This window comes from Lepisosteus oculatus, chromosome 15 (genome assembly GCF_040954835.1).
Source record: "Lepisosteus oculatus isolate fLepOcu1 chromosome 15, fLepOcu1.hap2, whole genome shotgun sequence".
NCBI classification, from domain to species: Eukaryota; Metazoa; Chordata; class Actinopteri; order Semionotiformes; family Lepisosteidae; genus Lepisosteus; species Lepisosteus oculatus.
In genome coordinates this window covers 32,488,530-32,507,901 of record NC_090710.1, presented here as the reverse complement: position 1 = coordinate 32,507,901, position 19,372 = coordinate 32,488,530, and the positions used below count along the sequence as shown (strand labels likewise).

Here is a 19,372-nt window from a genome sequence, read left to right as displayed (position 1 = left end):
TACTGTACCAAATGCTGGATGTCGGGCTGCATCGGCTGTCGTATTTTGTTTGGCTTTAAAGCCCCGTTTGATAACACTTCAGAACAGCACACAGCGGCACCTGCTCGTTCTCAGTTCCCCTTTTCTCTTTTTTACTTTGGGTTTGGATTTTGGGTTACCGGTATAAGACACTGAAGCGGGTTCTTTGCTCGTAGATGGGCCTTCCTCTGTGTCCTCGTAAGAGAACCAAACGCAAGCCACTTATCCCTGACATGAAGCGTAGGCAGGCAGTTCTACTACATTCTGCATTAGCCTTCTTGTCATGTCACATGTAATAGCGCTAAATGGCGGTCACGTCATGCCAGCATTGCTAAGCCATAATATATACAAATGTTTATATTATGTTATTTATATTATATATGTGATATATGTACGACTGTTGCAGCCAGGGCCGGCGCAACCCATGCCTGTGCTCGGGTGCGAGTAAAATCCCTCCGGCTTCCTTCTGCCTCCGCAGGTGCACACAGCGCAAGAGGGCAGGATTCAACCGGGCTAACATGCTGAACTTGATACTTAGTAACAAGCTTTTTTAAAAGTTTACAACTTGACTTGTCGCACTTTCGTCGCAGCAAAATCGTCGATGATATCGCTGAAATATCGCTGTGCGGCGCGGTTCTCTACAGACAGCAACGCCGGAGCTGACAGTCTGTCCTGAGACATGCTGGACCTGAGGTAAAGTTTGATCAATTTCAGTTTGCTAATTCAGCCGTGGCGACACCAACTGGAATTGTTAAAAACACTTGACATGCTTTCACTGTGTCTGGAATAGCGGTTCGTTGCAGCTTCAGTTGAATTATCTCCGTTATTTTTAATACCGTATTTTTAATAATAACAAAATGCTAAAAAAAGACGGCTGAATTCGCTCAAGAAAGAAAAACGTCCTTCTGTCTCACTGATGACAGTGTCCAGTAAGAAACTGATAAAGTCCACTTTAAACTTTTCCTCTCTTATTGACTTTTCTGTTCTTTGCGTTTCTCGCTGCATGAGTTACATTTCTGGATCGCTTTCATGTTGCACACTAACGAACACAGCTAAGTTAAATGTAAAGGAACAAGTAATAGGTTTATTCCACGGCTGAAACGTTGTGTTTTATCTCTTCTTTTTTTCCAGCATGGAATAAACCTCTTATTTGTTCCTTTGCAGCCTACACATGCAGACGCAGCTCCCCACCTTAGTTAAATGTAAGCTTGTCTGTTGCTCAGTCTTGCAGGGGAACAGGTCGCGTTATCCAATTCTACATATTGTAACGAATTCGGGTTTCGGTTCGGAATGGAGCAGGCATGGGACTCAGGGAATAGGGTTGAACACATTGATTAACTTGAACTTGAACCGGGAAACGTACACACAGAGACGGGGGTTACAGCGCTGCCCTGATTACAACGTTGTCATAATTAGTTGCCACGTTGAATGGTTTCACGGCCCCACTGCAGTACCTCCGCGGCCCACTGGGGGGCCGCGGCCCACAGGTTGAAAACCACTGGTCTAGAGGTCAGTAGTCTTGTCAGTGTGGGATATCTGCTCACTCACCGTAAATCTAGGAAAGAACCAACATATCACTATATGTAGAAAAGAAATGAATAAGTCTTGAACCACAGGGAAGGTCTGTTTATAAATATCCTGTTCATAAGTTATTAAGCTTTGAACTGCACTCCTTATTTAAAAAAAAAGGTATGACAATCAGAATTCGTACAGGTATCTGAAAATGACGGCATGATTCTGCAAATCCTTCAAAATCATGCGGGAGGTATGTTTCATCCTAGCCTTTGCCTTAGAACATGTACTGTATGTGTCCGCAAGAATAAAAAGGATACAAATAATTGAGTTAATAACTCAAAGCACCTTATAATATAAAAAAAATGCACTACCAAGATAAATAAATCAAACCACGTACTGTACCTTGCGATTTCTTATCTAAGCGTGCACACAGGGCTGGGTGTAAGGGTTAATACCGCCTAGCCTTTCAAGCGTTGAATTTGCTCACCATCCCTAAGAGACCCTGACTCTCGGCCGGCGCAGAAGCAGATCGCTCCGCGCACTTTCAGGGTTAGGAGTTGAGCGACGCTCCCTAACGTCTCCCCGCCCGGTTGTTGATGGGATGCTGGAGGACTGAGAGGAGGAGGAGCAGCCGCATCAACAACATCTCCGATGGAGGGGATACCGTTTTAATGAGAGAAGGGAAAAGAAAGAGGCGGGGGGGATAGATAAGAGTCCGCCTAGCAGGGCATATTGGAAAGGAGGTCGGGAAAGGGCCGGTACCGCCAGGGGGAGGAGAGGGGGGTGTACATGCACACGTCCGCCCGGGCTGGCCGCTTGCGCTGGACGGGGGAGCCGGGCGGTCCGTCTCAGGCGGCTCCTCGGAGAGATACAGAGATACAGAGACAAAGATACGGAGACTCTGGCACGGAAGAGCAGTCTGGTGGCGCACCTGTGCGGGTTTCTCTCTCTCTCTCTCGTTTTTTCCTCCCCCCTCCTCTCCTCAGTCCAGCGTGTTGTTTGAATGCATTTGCAGCGGGGCTGAGCCGCCGGTACCTGCTGATCGGGCCTGTTGGAGGTCCGTCTCCCCATGTAACAGAGCAGCCCGGCTCAGCGCTTCGCCCTCTCGCCACACATTCCCCTAGTACTGCTTTTTGTGTGTGAGTGTGTGTTTAGCTCCTCTAGAGATGTGAGAGTCGCCTGCCTCCCCCCCCCCTTTTTAAAAAAGAGAACCGCTGATCATTTTAGTTTTGAAACGACATTTCTTTCGCGGGGTGACAGGCTTGCTGTCTCAACGACTGCTGCGGACGTGAACCGATGTCTTTTCTCGGTTTGGGTTTCGGTAATAACTTCAGTTTCGGACGAGACCAACCTGCGGATGAGTATGGATCGCGGTCTGATTTGCACGGTATGCGTCTTTAATTATTTTCCGTTTTAAATGTGACTTGCATGAGGGGCATTGAGCGTTGATGGCGTGCACAATAACGCCGCTTGCCAATGTACGAGACATCAGGCTGGGTGAATTGCTAGCGCCCCTGCGACGCTGTTTTTCCGTCGTGAGTCGGAGATTCGTGGAAAGACAGTCTCAGATAATTGGAGTCTTAACAAAATTGTCTTATTTTAAGGCGTTTGTTATTCCCCTTTATCACGCTGGGTTGCAGATGTGATTGATGGCCAGTCAGAGAGTTGCCCAGATCACAGAGCCAGCCATAAACCTGAGCTGGAATCGTGACTGGACAATTTAATATTTTACTCTTTAGTTGTCGCAAAGTTGGCAGGCAGCTGAGAGGGCTGCCGCGGGAGTCTGATCGGCCAAGTGCTTGATACTGTTCTCGCTTCGTTAAACCCCTGGTGTCGATAAGATTCATCACGATTTTTCCCTCCTTTTACCTTGTCTTTTTTGTTGTTGTTGTTGCTTTTCTGGTTTTGATCAGTTACTAGTGCGGGTTGTCCGTCTGGGAGCTCGGGGGTTAAGTATCTTGGCGTGTCACCGACTTTATTTGAATACTGTTTACGCAGAGTGTTGAGAAGCATCAAGAAATCGGATAGCACATGATTTCTGCTAAAGGAAGATAAATTAAAAAAAACGACACGTATCGGATTATTAAGATGTGATCACGTGCTTTTGTGTAGGTATTAATGTCGCTTTCATGTCGGGACTGTGCTGCGCTGACTCCTCGGTCACTGAGAGGTATTTAAACGAAGGCAGCGCTAATGTTTCCAGGATGGCCTTCATTATTGTAATGGGTGTAATTGCTCTTCTCTTAGAATACGCGGCCGCCTCTCCGCTGAAGGGGGACACATTGCGCCAGCGAAGGGGCGAGAATGCAACCCGTCTGAAAATCTAGCCTGCCCCACCGGGATGAGATAATACAGGCGGCACCGGGGGAACACGAACGATTTGATATTTATTCTGTCCTCGATTTAAAGAAAACAGACAGACAGAGACAAAAGAAAGACAGAGGCGCGCACCATGACCACGCCGGCCCTGCTGCCGCTGTCCGGGAGAAGGATACCCACCCTCGCCCCCGGCTCGTCCTCTTTCCCGCACCACCGGGCCACCCTGCGCCTCTCCGAGAAGTTCATCCTGCTCCTCATCCTCAGTGCCTTCATCACCCTCTGCTTCGGGGCCTTCTTCTTCCTCCCCGACTCCTCGAAGCACAAGCGCTTCGACCTGGGGCTGGAAGACGTGCTCATCCCGCACATCGACTCCGGCAGGGAGGGCAGGCACCCGGGGCAGCAGATCATCCACGGGCAGGGAGGGCAGGACGCGCACCGCCACAGGTGAGCTTTCCGGCTGGCCGCCCTGACAACCACACCAGACTTCCGCGGAAGGAGGCTAAGAACTACTGTAGCTAAAATCACTGTTCATTATTTAAAAATAAAACAACAGGATTGTTCCAATTCACAAGATGGGGAAAAGGGCGAATGTACTGTGTCTGAAAGCTATCAAGTGGGTTATTAAAATCACTTTCCGACTTAGGTTATATTACAAACCTTTTGGGGGGGTAAAAACGTTCTTACTGAGTTTCTTTTTTTGACATCCAGCGTGGGTGACTTCTCAGTGCTTGGGTGTTGGGTTTTACTGTGCACCCCCTGTGTGGAGTTCGTAAGTTTCTCCCCTTTTCTGCCTGAGGTTTCTTCTCCCCTCCTACAGACGTGCTGGTTAACTTGTTGTGTGTAAGTGTGCCCTGCAGTGTACTGAGGTGCTGTCAGAGCTGTGGTCCTGCCTGGCTCCATTCGCAAGCAGAACAGGCTTGAGGTCAGATTGAATCCATCTTAGACTTCAACATGTCTTCATTGATCTCTGATGGGGCGAAGGGTTAAGTTGTTTGCAGCCATGTATAAAGTATATATAAATGTTGTGCAGAATTTCTTGAAGAATGACCTTCTATTGGACCAGTTGGCTTTAACAATAAATATTTATGTTCAGAAAGTCTCTGAGCTGCCTGCTGAGAAGGTGGTTCTGTTTGACTGAAGTTGAGATGTGTGTTCACACACTGTTGAGTGCAGTCATTATGTGCACAACTCGCTCAGTGCCTCTTTGTTGCTTCACAGTGTTGTCTCCAAAGTAAACGGAAAGTTTCCTCTGTCCGATGTCATGGCACAATAGGAGTAATTTGAAATGACAGAATTGTTGAGCACCTTGAGATGGTGTGTGGCGGTGGGGGACCGGAGAAACCCATTGCGTTGCAGCGTCGTGCCTGCGAACAAACATTTACAATATTGACAGCTACGTGCACAGCGGGGAGGGCACTGGTTGTCATGTTGGCTTGAAAAGAAAATCGGAGCTTAATGGTAATGATAAGGATGCCGGTTGTCTTAGTAACACGACTCGACTGATGTCGGAGTGCTGCATTTCTAACGTGAGAGGGCTGGATCTGTGAAGCCTCCTGCACTGTCAGATAGGGTCTGAGCAAGGCAAGAGTTGGCACTTTCCCAAAATGAGTGTGACTTCACCTTGTGCTACTTAATCCTCTGTTTTTCATGACTGTCAGATTGGACCATGTGGTCTAAAGGCTGCTGGCTGCGCCATCAGCTGAACAAGCAGGTCTCCCATTTGGGAGAGCACAGGGTAGTGAGCCAGTGCTGGTTTCTTGTGGGTGAATGACGTATCTGTGAAAGCTGAGGGGGGAGTTAGGGGTTCTGCTACACATGGTGCACATGGGCAAGAATTTAATGTGACAGAAAACTGAACTCAGTTACATGTTTCAACATTGGGGAAAAATGGAAGTAAAAGCTAAGCGAAAGATTTTTAAGTACACATCATGGTATTCCTTTACTTTATTTTGAGGTGTGCATTTTAGTTCTTATTTAAGCTTTTCCTTAAATCATAAAAAAAAATTTTTGGTAAACTGGAGCATTTGGTAAATGAAAATTATAAGTTTGATTCACCCTGGATATTTTCAACACCAAAACCTCTCCGTGCCCCTTCAGAACTGGTGACATTTAGATAAGTGCCCTTGGGCAGCTACATGATCTGATTGTCTTTACACACGTCAACACGCATCAAGTTTGGACAGTTTTGCTGTGGGACTTGTGTGCGGAGGATGAGTTATAAAAAAGAAGGTCTGTACATTTTAGAAGGGTTTGATAATAATGCAAATGCTTCTTATTAAGTTGTTTAATAATCTCCATGGCGAAAGGGCTTTGTGTGGTGGGCTCTGTATTCAGAACTCTCAGGTGCTTAATCCCCATAGCTCCGGGGAGTTTGAATGCATAAGTATTTTGAATATAGAGTTCTGGCTTGTTGGTTTGAAAGATGTACATTTTTTTTTCGAGTCCCTTCATTCAGTCTCCTTGGACTGAGTGTTTTTTAGCGAGTTCTCAACATTAAGCACATTTTTCTTGTTTCTGCTAATCTCCGGCTTCAGCCAGACTGGTAGGTTAGCGTAATTACTAGCAGGCATCATTCAGGTATCGGCAGAACTGTGACTTGCTGTGAAATGCTGAGAGCAGAGGAGGGTGTTAAAGTGTTCGTGCCACACTTTTTTTTTCCAAGTTGGCTTCTCGGCTTTCAATACTGCAGGGGGCCTTTCTCTCTTTTTAGAATCTTGTTTTCGGCGTCTCCCTGTTATTGCGCCTTGTGACTTGCGCAGAGTTTAAGGGAGACCGTCCCTCCCGTCTTCGACAGAGGCGTGCTTCGAGAATGTAGGCGTGGGCGTAATGGAGGAGACGTAACGGAGTGAGCCCAAGTGACAGATAGCAATGACAGAAACCATCCATCCATTTTCTAACCACTTGATCCCACTGAGGGCGCGGGAGCCGGGGCCTGTCCCGGACGGGACACAGTCCGTCGCAGAGCGCACACACGCACGCACGCACGCACGCACACACCAGGGCCGGTTTCCCCACAGGCCAGTTAAGCTCTCAGCATGCCTTTGGCCTGCGGGAGGAAACAGGAGCACCTGTGGCTTGTCTTGTAGGCGGTGAAAGACCGGGATCGATGGAAACCATGTTGAGTCATGTGTAGATGTTCTTTCATGCGTTGTGGTTGTCAGTGATGCAAGCAGTCGGGGTGCACCGCACCTGCGTGGGATCTGAAACGCTGGCATGGTCAACGCTGTGGCTCCTAGAAAGTGTCCTATGACAAGCGCACAGCAATCCAAGCTGTAGCTAGCGAAGGCTACTCTGTGCAACCAGCTGGAGCCTGACTCCCGTATTCACGATAGGCGTGCTGTATACAGAACTCTGCCGAGCTGGGATTGTTGACGATGGATTCAAAACCAGCTACGCTCTTTGCAACATATAATCACGCGTTCTTGAAGCAGTGTCTCGTGACTGTCCAGACGTAAACACTCCTGGCGTGGCAGGCTCTTATTACCCCCTCACCATGCTAAGCGCGACACCCCAATGACATCTCGTCTCTCTGGCGGTGACTCCTCTTTCCTGGTGGTCACGCACCCTCGAGAGAGAAGGTGATGAATCAGTGACAGATCCCTGCAGTCTAAAACCTGCACATCAGGCTCCATCCGAAGCCCAGGTTCAGTGTGTGTCTGGTGACTGTCCTGGGTTGAGGGGCCAATGTTACACTCATTGGTATTCTGTCAGGCCCCACTATTCTGTATTTTAATGCTGTGGTGTGCTTAGGATGGCTTGTACATGTAAATGTGCTGGGTGGATGCTGTCTATTATTGGCTTTATGTTGTATATTTGTATTGTAGGTCTTTAATTGTACGAGCTCACCAAACCAATTTCATGCGACTGGTTGTAAAGAATTGAGCCTGGACTTGAACAGTGGTTCCAAGCCACCATCTGTGTGGGATTATAACTGCACACCTCTAAGTCAGAATCCGCCCTAAAAGGTCTACACATGGACAAAAAGCAAGTACTGCAACTCTTAAAGATAACTGAGTGTGCGGGTGAGTTCTAATGACGGCAATGTGATCTTGTCCAACCATTGCATCGCTACACAGAAATAAACGTTTTCTCGATAAAAGGAACGGCATAATGTAGCTGATGTGAAACTATTAGCAAAGTGACTGTTTGGTCTCAATACAAGGATCTTAAAACATGCTTAAAATTACACATCTACAAAATGGATGGTATATAAAACTTATTTAAGATGAAGCACGGTGCTTATTCCTGTTCGGTGTCAGGGTCTGAAGAGGTCAAACCCTCTCTGAAAGTTCAGCATGTCTCCATGTCTCCTGGAGGTGTGGACCCCTTCCTCTGCTGCAGCCCGGTTCCCCGGCTCAGTGTGCCCGTCGTGGCCATGTGCAGCGCGCTGTGAGGGCCGGTGGCTGTGGCCGATGTCAGACAGGACTGTACCGTGGGGTGAGATTCTGTCACGTGTTGTTTGCATTTCTGCCCCCATGTCTGTTCCATAATTCCTAATAAATGCATCTTAATTAGGGCTTTGTTTTAGGGGAACTGCATCCAGCTCTCAGCCTTTTAATTTGTGCTCAACATACTGTAGCGATGGGAATCCTACATTGCTCGTTTGAATTGATGGCTTTGTGGGACAGAGTTCTGTCTCTAACAGTAGCTGTATAGAAGGGTGCTTTCTCCCTGTCGGCATGAGTGGGAGAATTGAATTGTACCATCAGATAATATCATTGTCAGTTTTTTTTAACTCTGGAACACAGATTATTATCCTTTGTTTCAGATCATTGTTTTTTTTTTTACTTTTGTAAAACAGTCCTTTATTACACATGCCCAGCTAAGCAGAAGTAGTATTAGGGGATGGTAATTTTTCTAACATGAGAACTGAAGATCTCTGTAATTGGTACCTGAAATTCCTCTCAATTTCTCTTTGAATGCAGTGTGACTTCTTTCTTGAATTGTTTTCACAAACATCTAGAAGGGGAGATTTGACAGTGTATTGTTTACTGAGACGTACAGCCTAGTCTACATAATTTAGCAACTGAAACAAAATGACACAGAACATTGTCATTTTTCTTTGACAGTTTTGCTTTGTTGTTAAAGGGACTGTTTTGCTTTTGCCCCGTTGCATTGTGTTTAGGGTCTTCATGTAAACCTGAGCCATGAGTTTCCCTGGTATACAGGGAAATACATTTAAAACCCACTTTTTTATTCATATTTCAAAGGCTTTTGTCACCCCCCCTTTTGTCAGTACAGGAAAGTAGGCCTAGAAATGACTTCACAGTAAATTTGATACCTTCTGCTAGTTTGTGCCTATTATTTAGTGGTAGAACTGTGCACTGTAATACCCCTGCAGTGAATGGAGATGTGACAGAATGGTTTCTAGATTGCCAAAGAAATAATGCTGAGAAACAGCCTTCAACTGAAAGTACATTCTCCTAATATATTACAGTGATGCATGAATACCCCATGAGCCAAAGGGGAACCTGGCAAGTTTTTGTCCCAAAGAATTGCAAAGTTCAGATATAGGAGGTAATCCTCTTCATCTTCTGTTCACCCGGCGTGGCAGGCCTGTGTTTATTTTATATAGCGCCTTTAAAGGTGGCTTCTCAAAGCGCTTTACAGAAAGACAACAAGAATTAATAAAAAGAATACACAAGATAAAACACAATTACAATACACAGGGGAGGCCGTGGATGGTGGTACTAAGTATAGTAGGAGCAGAGGGGTAAAAACTTGAACCAGTTCAGTAAAGGCTCTTCTGAAGAAGAGGGTTTTGAGTCTGGATTTGAAGGAGTTTAGAGAAGGTGACTCTCTGATATCCTTGGGGAGAGAGTTCCAGAGCTTGGGGGCATAACAGGAGAAGGCCCTGTCACCCATACAATGTAGACGGGCTTGGGGGCAGAGAGGAGACCAGAATTAGAAGAGTGAAGGTTGTGAGGTGGGGAGTAGGGCGATAATAGTTCAGACAGGTACTGAGGTTCCGAGCCATGCAGAGACTTATAGCTGAGCATGAGGATTTTAAAGTCTAAGTCTGCCGTTTTTATCTTGTTGCAAATTCGCAGGTTTTACATGAGGTACCTTCTGAAGAAACTGCTTAATTTTTTCAAACAAAAACATGTTTTAGGAGCTTTGTATCTGGAGGCGACACAGTGGCGCAGTTGTTAGCATCGCTGCCTCGCAGTGCTGGGGCCCTGGGTTCAATTCCTGGATGTTATTTGTGTGGAGTTTGTATGTTTTCCCTCTGTTTGTGTGGGTTTCCTGCCACAGTCCAAAGATATACTGGTAGGTTATGGGAAAATGTGTGTGCCCTGCAGTGGCATCCTATCAAGGGTGTATTGTGTTTTGTGATCATTGCTTGTAGCTCCCCCACGACCCTGTATTGGATAAAACAGTTAGAAAATAGATGGATGTTGCAAAACTACTGTTAATGAGAGTTAAAAGACAACAGCTCCTTTTTTATCCTATAACTTGTAATGTACCCCTGAAGTGGCAGTCTCCTGCTCATTCAGGAGGGAATTGGTTAATGAGCTGCAACTCAGTTCTGTTTTTATTGAAGTCTTAAAACTGTTGATTGCTGTGGTTCAGCTTTCTTTTTGTTTTCTGCGAATAAAGCTCAGGTACTCGGTGGAAGCTGCATGAGAAGGAACTGCATCGATTGGGTTACCAGCCACTCGTTCCAGTGCCCTTGCACGTGTGCAGGTCACTTTCACCTAATGATATCTCATCAATTACAGCTATCTTCAATTTAGATGTAAAGGACAAGCTAAACAAAATGCTGTTTATTTACCTTCACAGTTCAGTACGTTTAATGCAAGCTCTCCAGGAGGAGAGCACCTCTAATTTCTCCCTGACACCTGCACGCAGGGTCTCCCCTGGGAGACGGCTCTCTCTCGCTCCGGCTGCAGCACAAGCTGGCATCTCTCTTCAAAAGCCTGGTTGTCGCTGCTAATTCACAGGTTATCTGTGTCTTTTCTTCTGCTGGTGGGTTTCTTCTGCTTCCTGTGGTGACTGCAGAAGCCCAAAAACACTTTCATCTTGCTCCGTCAAGGTGGATTCAGAAGTTGCAGGCAAGCCCAGATACATGATTGTGGAAAGAGTTTTAGTGATATTTTAGTCTTAATCCACTGGTTTTGTGGATTGACCGACCACCTGGTGACAGAATGAGGGAATTGAAGAAAGGTTGCTGCATTGTTGCTTCAGTTGGACAATGGAGGAGAGGTGTGGGTGCAACCACTCTCGCTGGTCTCCTGAACACTAGAAATTGCAGTCTACACACCTTGGACTGGTGCGCACTGATCTTGAATCTTGACTGAAAATTCTTGGTAATGGCCTTGCCTGAATTTGAATGTCAGCTATAACAGGATCAGCTGCAGTTGTGTTGGTGAGGTCTCTGCGCCAGAGATTTTAACCAGTCTTGAGCTGGGTAACGACGAACCGTAACATTTATCTTCACCTTCTGATGGTTGTGACAGTGATACTTCTTTAATGCCTCAAAAGTGTTCTGAATGTGCTCTGGTAGTTTTGATGCAAAGCCTTCTTCTCTTCCAGTCACGTAGATACGATCAGGTGATGGCTACACACTGTTTTGCAGCACTCCTGCAGAAGAAGCTCCGTATAGGTATCACCCTAAAGTAAACTCCAGAAAGTGAGGAAGAAGCACAGAAATCAGCTAAGGATTATATATATACGTTTTACCTTAAAATGGATTGTGATTATTAGGGAATACTGCAGGCATAAACACTGAACCTTAATGTGTATGACTAAACCCGGGCATAGTTAGTGAAATCTAATTTCCAGATGATACAAAGGCAAGTTGAAATACAAGGACAGCCTTTTCAGCACTACAAATGATACAAGAGTTTACATGCACCTGGTTAATTAAATATAATGTGGGTGAGTGCAAGGTATTAAATGCAATCAACAAGAAAGTATATTTTAAGTATTTAATGGATGGTATTGCATTACAAGTAGAAGCAATGTATGATAAACATCATGGAGTTTGTCAGTCTCCTCATCTACTATAGATGGTATGCCAGCAGAATGCCTTGTTTTATTGTTGCGATTATAGAATTTAAATCACGCAAAGTGATGTTGCAGTTTACAGTTCATCGTCCTTTGGAATATTTAGTTTAGTTTTGCTTATTATACTCCACAGATGACAGTGCTCCCCAGAGGCAGTACAATGGAGAGCATCCAGGCTGATGAGTGATCAGGCAGGAATGTTTTACTCAGGCGATTAAGAGAATCGGATCTTTCTGGAACAAAAAAAGAGATTACGCCCGGGACTTGATTCAGAAATTCAAAATCTTTAAATGCTCTGACCTCATCAGTCAGCAGGGACATTGACACCTCTGGATGTCACATTCAGGAGCCTTCAGGACAGGGAACAAGAAAAATGCAGAGGTTTAAGAGTCCAGAATTGTAAATAAACTTCCTTACCACGTGCTTGAAGCTGCCACTGTGGGTGACACTGGAAATAAGAAACAGTGTGAGGGACAGCTCAGGTCTTTCAGCTGTAATGAATCAAACAAGCATGATGGGCCAGATTCTGGGTTGTAAAGATTCTCATGTTAGCAGTGCATTTGTACTGAAGAATTGTCTGTAAGATCTTTTTGTCTTGAGCTACTTTAATTAACCTTTTATAAAAAGGTAAACTTATACTTTATTTACGTTTCTTAAAAAAGGAAAGCCTTTCTTTCTCTCATACCTGAAGGAGGCTTGAGCATTATAATTTTGTTTTCTTTTACACTTTTCTTCTTGGAATTAACTTTGCCTCTTTACAGTATGCTCTACTTTTCCCTGCCTGTGGACTGGTTTCTTTTGTGCTGATTTTGTACACATTTTATTCTTGTATCACCAAACTGTACATAAGAACACATACGTTTAGCGTATAATTAGATATATTTATTTAACCTTGAATATTGGGCTGTAGTGTACAGCTTTAATAGCCTAATAGCTTCTGTCCAAATGCAGCAGTTTGCAGTCTGTCATGGGGCCTTTGTGAAAAAACAAAACAAAAATCCATGAGTGTTTGTTTGCTGTGTCATCATAACTGTGCTTTGGAGGTGGAATTTATGGTTATTTGGTTTGTATTAATGGAAATGCTTCTGGAGGTGAGATGTTTGTAGGTACATTGTTAATGACTGCCATTAGTGAGCATTAAGTATGGTGCTTATGTAATGCTGGCTTTGAAGGGATTATTCACAGTTCACACGCATTAATAAACAGGTATGAATAATGCAATTGCTTTTTTAAATGTAAATTGATTAGATGGCTTTCTCATGGTGTTTTTTTAATTTTTCACGCTATTTTCCCAGAAGAACACAGCGGTTCGTTTTCTGTCTTTATACTTGTTGGGGCGATGCCTTCATTGCTTGAGTATTTGACTTGTAGCCCAATCCATGATGCCTGGGTTGTAGTTGCAGTACGACTCAACATTATGTACTTTGCAGCGAGTTCTGGCAGTCATGTCTTGGGCTTAGTATTGCATCTGTTCTCAATTACGTATGAAGCAAGCGCAGGGAAGTTTTTTCTCATGTTTTGTCCCAACGTATGAGTTAGTTTTGTGTCTATACAGTATATATACTATATTTCTAAAGTTGTTGGTAAGAGAGGAGTAGTTCACGTCTATATTACAAAGGCAGTACATGTGTTGTTGTAAGCTTGTCTGGCACAATGTATCGAAGTTAGACATGCTAGCTGAGCATTTAAAAAAAACGTATTTTCCTTTCAAAATGTCACATTTTTTGTATTGTGATGCATCACACAAACTGTAAAATGCCATTTCACAAAATGTTCAAAGTTATTTAAGATGTCCTACAAAGTTGAGGTGTTCCAGTGGTCTCCACAGCAGCAGGCAGTTTGTGTCCCTGGATTAAGTGAAAAACGGGTTTTGTAGGAGGTGTGCAGGGAGTGTTCAAGAGCTGAGCTGCTCAACGCAGATAGCTGCCAAGTAAGTTTGAGACCCAGAGGAATCAACTGTAAGACAATCCAATCGTCGACTTCGAGACCAAAACCATTATTTAAAAAAGGTATTGTATATGTTTTTCTTTCTTTTTTTATTTTCCAGAGAGACTGTGGGAGTAAAATTGGTAACATATCTAATTGATAATAAAGCATTTTGTTTCCATGTAATAGTCCTAATGTAAGCCCAAATTTGTCAAGATCCTGTGACATTTTGGAGTATGTTATTAGTGTCATCTTTAACCTGCCAGGTAGAAAACTGAACCCATACAGATCCAGATCCATAATGCCAAGCAATGAAACAGTTGAGAAATGCTTCCTATAATTTAATCTGTGCGCTGCTGAAGACGGGGTAATCAGTCATTAGCCAGCGGGAGAAGTAGGTTCTCATGGGTTAGTCAGTAAAGGTCAGAGATCTTCACTGTTTTATTTGGTGACACTGAAATATGTTCAAATCCAATTTAATTTAATTTTGCATTTCTTAGTTTACAATTGTAAGGTTTAATGCCTTTTATTGCTGTGGTATATTCAGAGGCAAATGTGACTGTGAAGCGCTGCAGAATGTGGAACTGAAGTATTTAAAAAGTCCCTTTCACATCTGAAGTTTGCTGAGACGATGCCTTCTGTCAGCCAGCTCTGCGGGGCTGGAAATAATATTTTTCATTTATTTAGCAAGGACGGCTCAGTGTTCAGCACTGCCGCCTCACCGCGCTGGGGCCCTGGGTTCAGCTCCAGACCTGGGGCTCTGTCTGTGTGGAGTCTGTAAGTTCTCCCCGTGTTTGCGTGGGCTTCCTCCCCCAGTCCAGGGACGCACTGGTTCAGTAGGTAACTGGCCTCCAGGAGACTCGTCCCTGGTGTGAGTGTGTACGTGCTTGTGTCTGTCTGTCTGCCCTGCGGTGGTCCTCACTGGGATAGGCTCTGGCTCCCCCGCCAGACCCTGAACTGGACAGAGTGGTTAGAAAATGTTTAGAAGTTGTACGACTGAGGGTTTCATTTGTATAGAAAAAACACAATTTGTTTAGCAGTTTCTAAATTGCGTCTCCTACTGTAAAAGTGTTGAATTTGAAAACGAACCCACGGAAAACATTAGTGTTTAAGTTCTAACTCTTTCTCGATACATGCCCTGCTTTGACCGCTGCAGGGTGATTTTGAGATTTGAAAAACGAGACAATATTGCTTTGTTAAAGGAGCTCATTGTGTTCTTCTAATGAATGAATCATTTAAACGTCTCATGTCCCACAATTTAATTTCATGTTCTGAGTGAAGCTAGTAGTATACTGAGTCAATTGCAGAGGAGTCAGTAGAAATTCGCCCCTAGGATTTTCTCCAGTATTACTGAAGTAGGTAAGTAACGGCCCCTTTTCAGTAAGAAGTACTACATTGACTTTACATTGTACTTAACAGTTAAATCCATTCCAGGGTAGATAGGAAATTCATTACCAACAAATAGCAGTCTGTACATAAGTGTGCATCATGGTTACATATGATCTATCTTAAACTACAATGTGATACTTTTCCATCCGTTCTCTATTTTTCAGTGCAAGTCTGAATTGTCCGGTAATTCAATTTTTATTTCTGTCAGATGTTTTCCTGTCTTTTTCTTGGTGTGTAGACTTGTAAAGTGAAGCATTGTTTCTTTCTAATAATAGCTCAGATCATCATGGAACAAAAACAGCACTGCCAAGTTTATACAGTTTGTTTTGGGAACTGAATTTGCTCAAATACAGCAAAAATTGAATCAACCAATTAAAAAAAAGGGACGGATATTAAGCTGAAAAACCTGGTGATGATCTAAGCCTTTGAGCAGCTGTTGCCTAATGTGAATAGAGTGTGCTTGCATGTTCTTCTACGGCCCTGCCAGAACTTCTCTTCATAATATTAAACTCCAAATGGCAGGGCTGTGAAGCCGCATGGTGTGCCAGTTTGGCTAGGTGAGAGCCTGTGACCAGCCTGTCGGGACCTAGAGTAAAAGTAATTTAGAAGCCCTGAAGTACAGTTCTGTCAGAGATTCCAAGCGATGGCAACATCTTTGTTTTAATTTGTCAGAATTGTTCGTGGAGTGCAGAGCACTGTGCCTGAGCAATCTGTGATCACGCCTGCCTTCTGGAGGTCTTTTGGCAACCTTGTAATCAGGAGCGTACTTATCATTTCTGACAGCTTGTTGCTGTAATGAAGGGTCTGAGCAGCTGTTATTTCTTTGGGGTAGCCCTTCATGTTGGAGTTATTTATTTTCCCTTGGGGAACGGAGAAATCGGGAGGTTACAAATGCTCTTTTCCAGCAAAACAGTTTTATGTTTTGTTCTGTTTCACATCTTTTGATGTTGTTGTTTAGTTACATCAACAGAAAAATCCCTGCGAGAGTGCACTGCGAGAAGTGTGCATGCATCGTTTTCCTGTTTATCCTTTTGATTTGTTTTTTTAATGAAGTGACTTTGAGATAAGCACAGCAGGTCACCACTGAGCCCAACTAAAGCTGTCTTGTTTCAACTGTTTATTTTCTGAAGGTATAATATATTGTATTCAGGGCATCAATTAACAACGAGAAGAAAACAGAACGAAGGAGAAATGAAGAAGCCAAGAATTAATCTTGTTAAGAGGAACTGGAAATCTGTCAGCCACATACACTAAGTGCCTAATACTCCAAGAAGACACCTTGCTAATTATGCATTCTCTTTTAAAACATTCTGTCAGTAATAGACTTTGTTTTTTTTTTACCAACTGATGATACGGTTTCCTATTTAGTTTTGAGTTTTTTTGTGTGCTCAAGACAGCTTAGATGTTTCAGGTTTTCAATGCACTTAATAAATGTCCTGTGTTTTTACATCACATGGAAGGTGCAGATGAGATACTGTACACTTTAACTTTTTTAAAAAATACGTTCATGCATTAGCTTTGTCACTTAATTGCAAAACAAGTGTCCGTGAGGAGCTGAGACTTTTTTGTGGTTTAGTCACATAATGGAAAGGTCAGTTGACATTAGTATATGGTGTAAATCATGCATAAAAGCAACTTTTCCTAAATAATCAGGATCCCACACTTTTTAAAATATTGGATGCCTGTGTTGAAGAACTTTTCCTGAAAAAAAGTATTGATAGGAAGCTACCAGCCATGCATTTATTTTGAGCCACTGTATTTCCCTTTTCAAGGAATCTGAACAAAACCCCCTAATCTGTGCAGTCTGCGAAAGGTGCTGTACGAATCAGCTGGGATTTATTTAACAAAAACCCTGCTAAAACCAGACAAGGACAATATCTGCTGAGTACAGCACAGCTTCAGTGTTTAGGAGTTATTTGGATCTGAGGAACTGACTAGGGGCAAATGCAAACATATCTGTACTGAAATGCAAATTGCAGAGTTTACATTTAAATCCATTTCACTTGGTTTGTACAGTACTTATTCTGAATTACTCCTGTTTCAATTTGAAATTAATGAGAAACTCTGAGTCATATTTCCAATGCATTTAAAGTGCTGTTCAGTAATTGGCAGCGGCTGTGTCCACCTCTGTGCTACCTCTTCATTAAGATGTGATTGGCAATTTGTGTATCAGTCAGGCGCTGAGCATTCAACCCAGTCAAACTCACCTGTTCATGATCTTCTCAGCCTCTGAAGTATGAAGGAATGACATGTTTTGGCAAATAAAGATGGGTCATTTTTAATTTTTCATTTACCATGTGTTGCTTTGTTCTTCTGAGCAAATCACTAAGTGTGAGTGTTACTGGCTATAAATTCCCTGGATAGATGTCAGAATATGAGAGAATATTATCGGTCATTATGTAACCTACTTCGTATATATTTGCAGACCTTATAATTTTTATTGGTTACATGACCATAGTGGTGATGTTGCTGCTGTAAATGTGTCACCTTGGATTTGGATAAAGCCCCTTGCCAAATTAATAATGAGAGAACAGGCCGCATTTATTTTTGTGTAACAATGAACAGCAGTTGTGTGAAAGAGCATTTGAAATGCATATGGTATAGTGTAGAGGCGTATTGTTTAAAAAGAAAATAAGACCATTCAGATAGTATAGGTGCTCAGTACTGTGTGTCATGAATGAAGAGATTGATGAGCTGATATCTAGCTGGCTATGGAGCAGCTAGACACTGTACAGTACAGGTAGAGGGAGACACTGGTGGTCTCGATTCCTCACAGTGTACACGGGTAGAAAAGTGCCTTGATAGTGTTACAAAGGGTGAGGGCAGAGGGTTACGAAAATAGTGAATAACAGGAATTGACTGAGTGGTTAGTTAATAAGTAAAATAAATAATCATAACCTTCCACTTGTAATGACTTCTCCACTAATGTACCCGAATGGTTGGTGTAGTTGGCGGCACCTGAATTTTTTATTTCTCTGGCACGGTAATAATAACTGTAACAGTAGCTTTCAAAGGTTCAGGTCCGGCAAAGTGTTGGTTTTACATTACCTGCCGATCCCGTGATAACGTTTTAAAAGGGCAGATTGGAGTTATGTGGAGATCTGTAGTGGAGGATATCCCTAAACATGGCCCCTTCTGTCTGAATACCACGACTCTGACTCTGTCTTGTGCCCCTGAGGCCTGGGCCCGCGACCGGCCCGCCTCGCCATGCCGTTTAGACGACGCCGAGCCCCAGCACCCCTCCCAGCTCGGCAGGCCGCGGATCGCGGGTTCCCCCGGGACACCCTCTAGATCTCCGGCTCCTGCTGTTGGTTTCTCCGACTCCGACACTCGCGCCCTCCGCCCAGCCCCCACAGAGGCTGGCAGCGCCGCCTGGCCTGCTGCTTCCCCGGGGGTACCCGGGTCTGTCTCCCTCCACCCCTCTCCTGCGGTCGGCCCCCAGCACCCCACCCAGTGACCTGCGCACCTGCCGACAGAACTGAGGGTTTGCAGCCCCTTGGCCTTGAATTGCTCAAAGGGGGTTTGACGTATTTGATCTGTACTGCTGCTTTTCTGGGGGGTCCGTGTGAAGCCAGGCTCTGGAGGTGACACAGCACCGATGCCAGCTCCTGCCCGCTGGTCATCCTCAGTCGAAACTGTGCTCTTCACAGCTGTGTGCCCTGAGCTCTCACTGGTGGGCCTGGAAATGGTACTCAGGCTTTCAGTAGACTTTTTTCGACCCGTGTCTTGGTTAAGGGTCCAATTTTCTTCTTTTGGGTTGCCATTCTCTAAATGAAGCATATGAAGCCAATCAAGCTATCACATTGAAATCGTGCTTCTGTTACTTCTTAATTGGGATTTCACTTAATAGCTGAAATTCAGATACCGCAGTTGCATTGAGTACCTTTATTATCCTAATTCTGAATAACCTTAGTATGAAATTTCAGTTAGAAGGTGCTCTTTACGTGCAGGTTGAGAACTGACGGCACAGGTTGTAAATTAAATTATCTATCCTGGCTGGTAGATCCTTTCACATTTAGTGTAAAAGCACAAGGCTGCAGTTTTGTATTGTATGGTATAGCCTGTCAAGAGCGTCGCAAGAGATCGTAGAACCAAGTTTTCACGTTTCATAGCAGCGTATCGGAGAAAGCCTTTCAAGTAGAGCGTTGTGCATCTGCCAAGTGCAGCATTAGGTTTCTGGGTTGTCTAATGCTCA

General features: G+C 44.1%; 1 protein-coding gene across 2 annotated transcripts in view; it reads left to right on the top strand.

The window, feature by feature from the left end:
• The first annotated feature begins 614 nt into the window (after positions 1-614).
• The window catches only part of man1a2 (mannosidase, alpha, class 1A, member 2), a 155,380-nt gene continuing 136,622 nt past the window's right edge, over positions 615-19,372 (top strand). The window contains exons 1-2 of one of the 2 annotated variants that reach the window (XM_015364169.2): positions 615-711; positions 3,781-4,296. In XM_015364169.2, the coding sequence (XP_015219655.1) occupies positions 3,986-4,296 (311 nt within the window). In that variant the 5' untranslated portion in view covers positions 615-711; positions 3,781-3,985. Of the gene's footprint in view, positions 712-2,135; positions 2,921-3,780; positions 4,297-19,372 lie in introns of those variants that run through there. The other variant, XM_006639363.3, reaches the window with a different exon arrangement.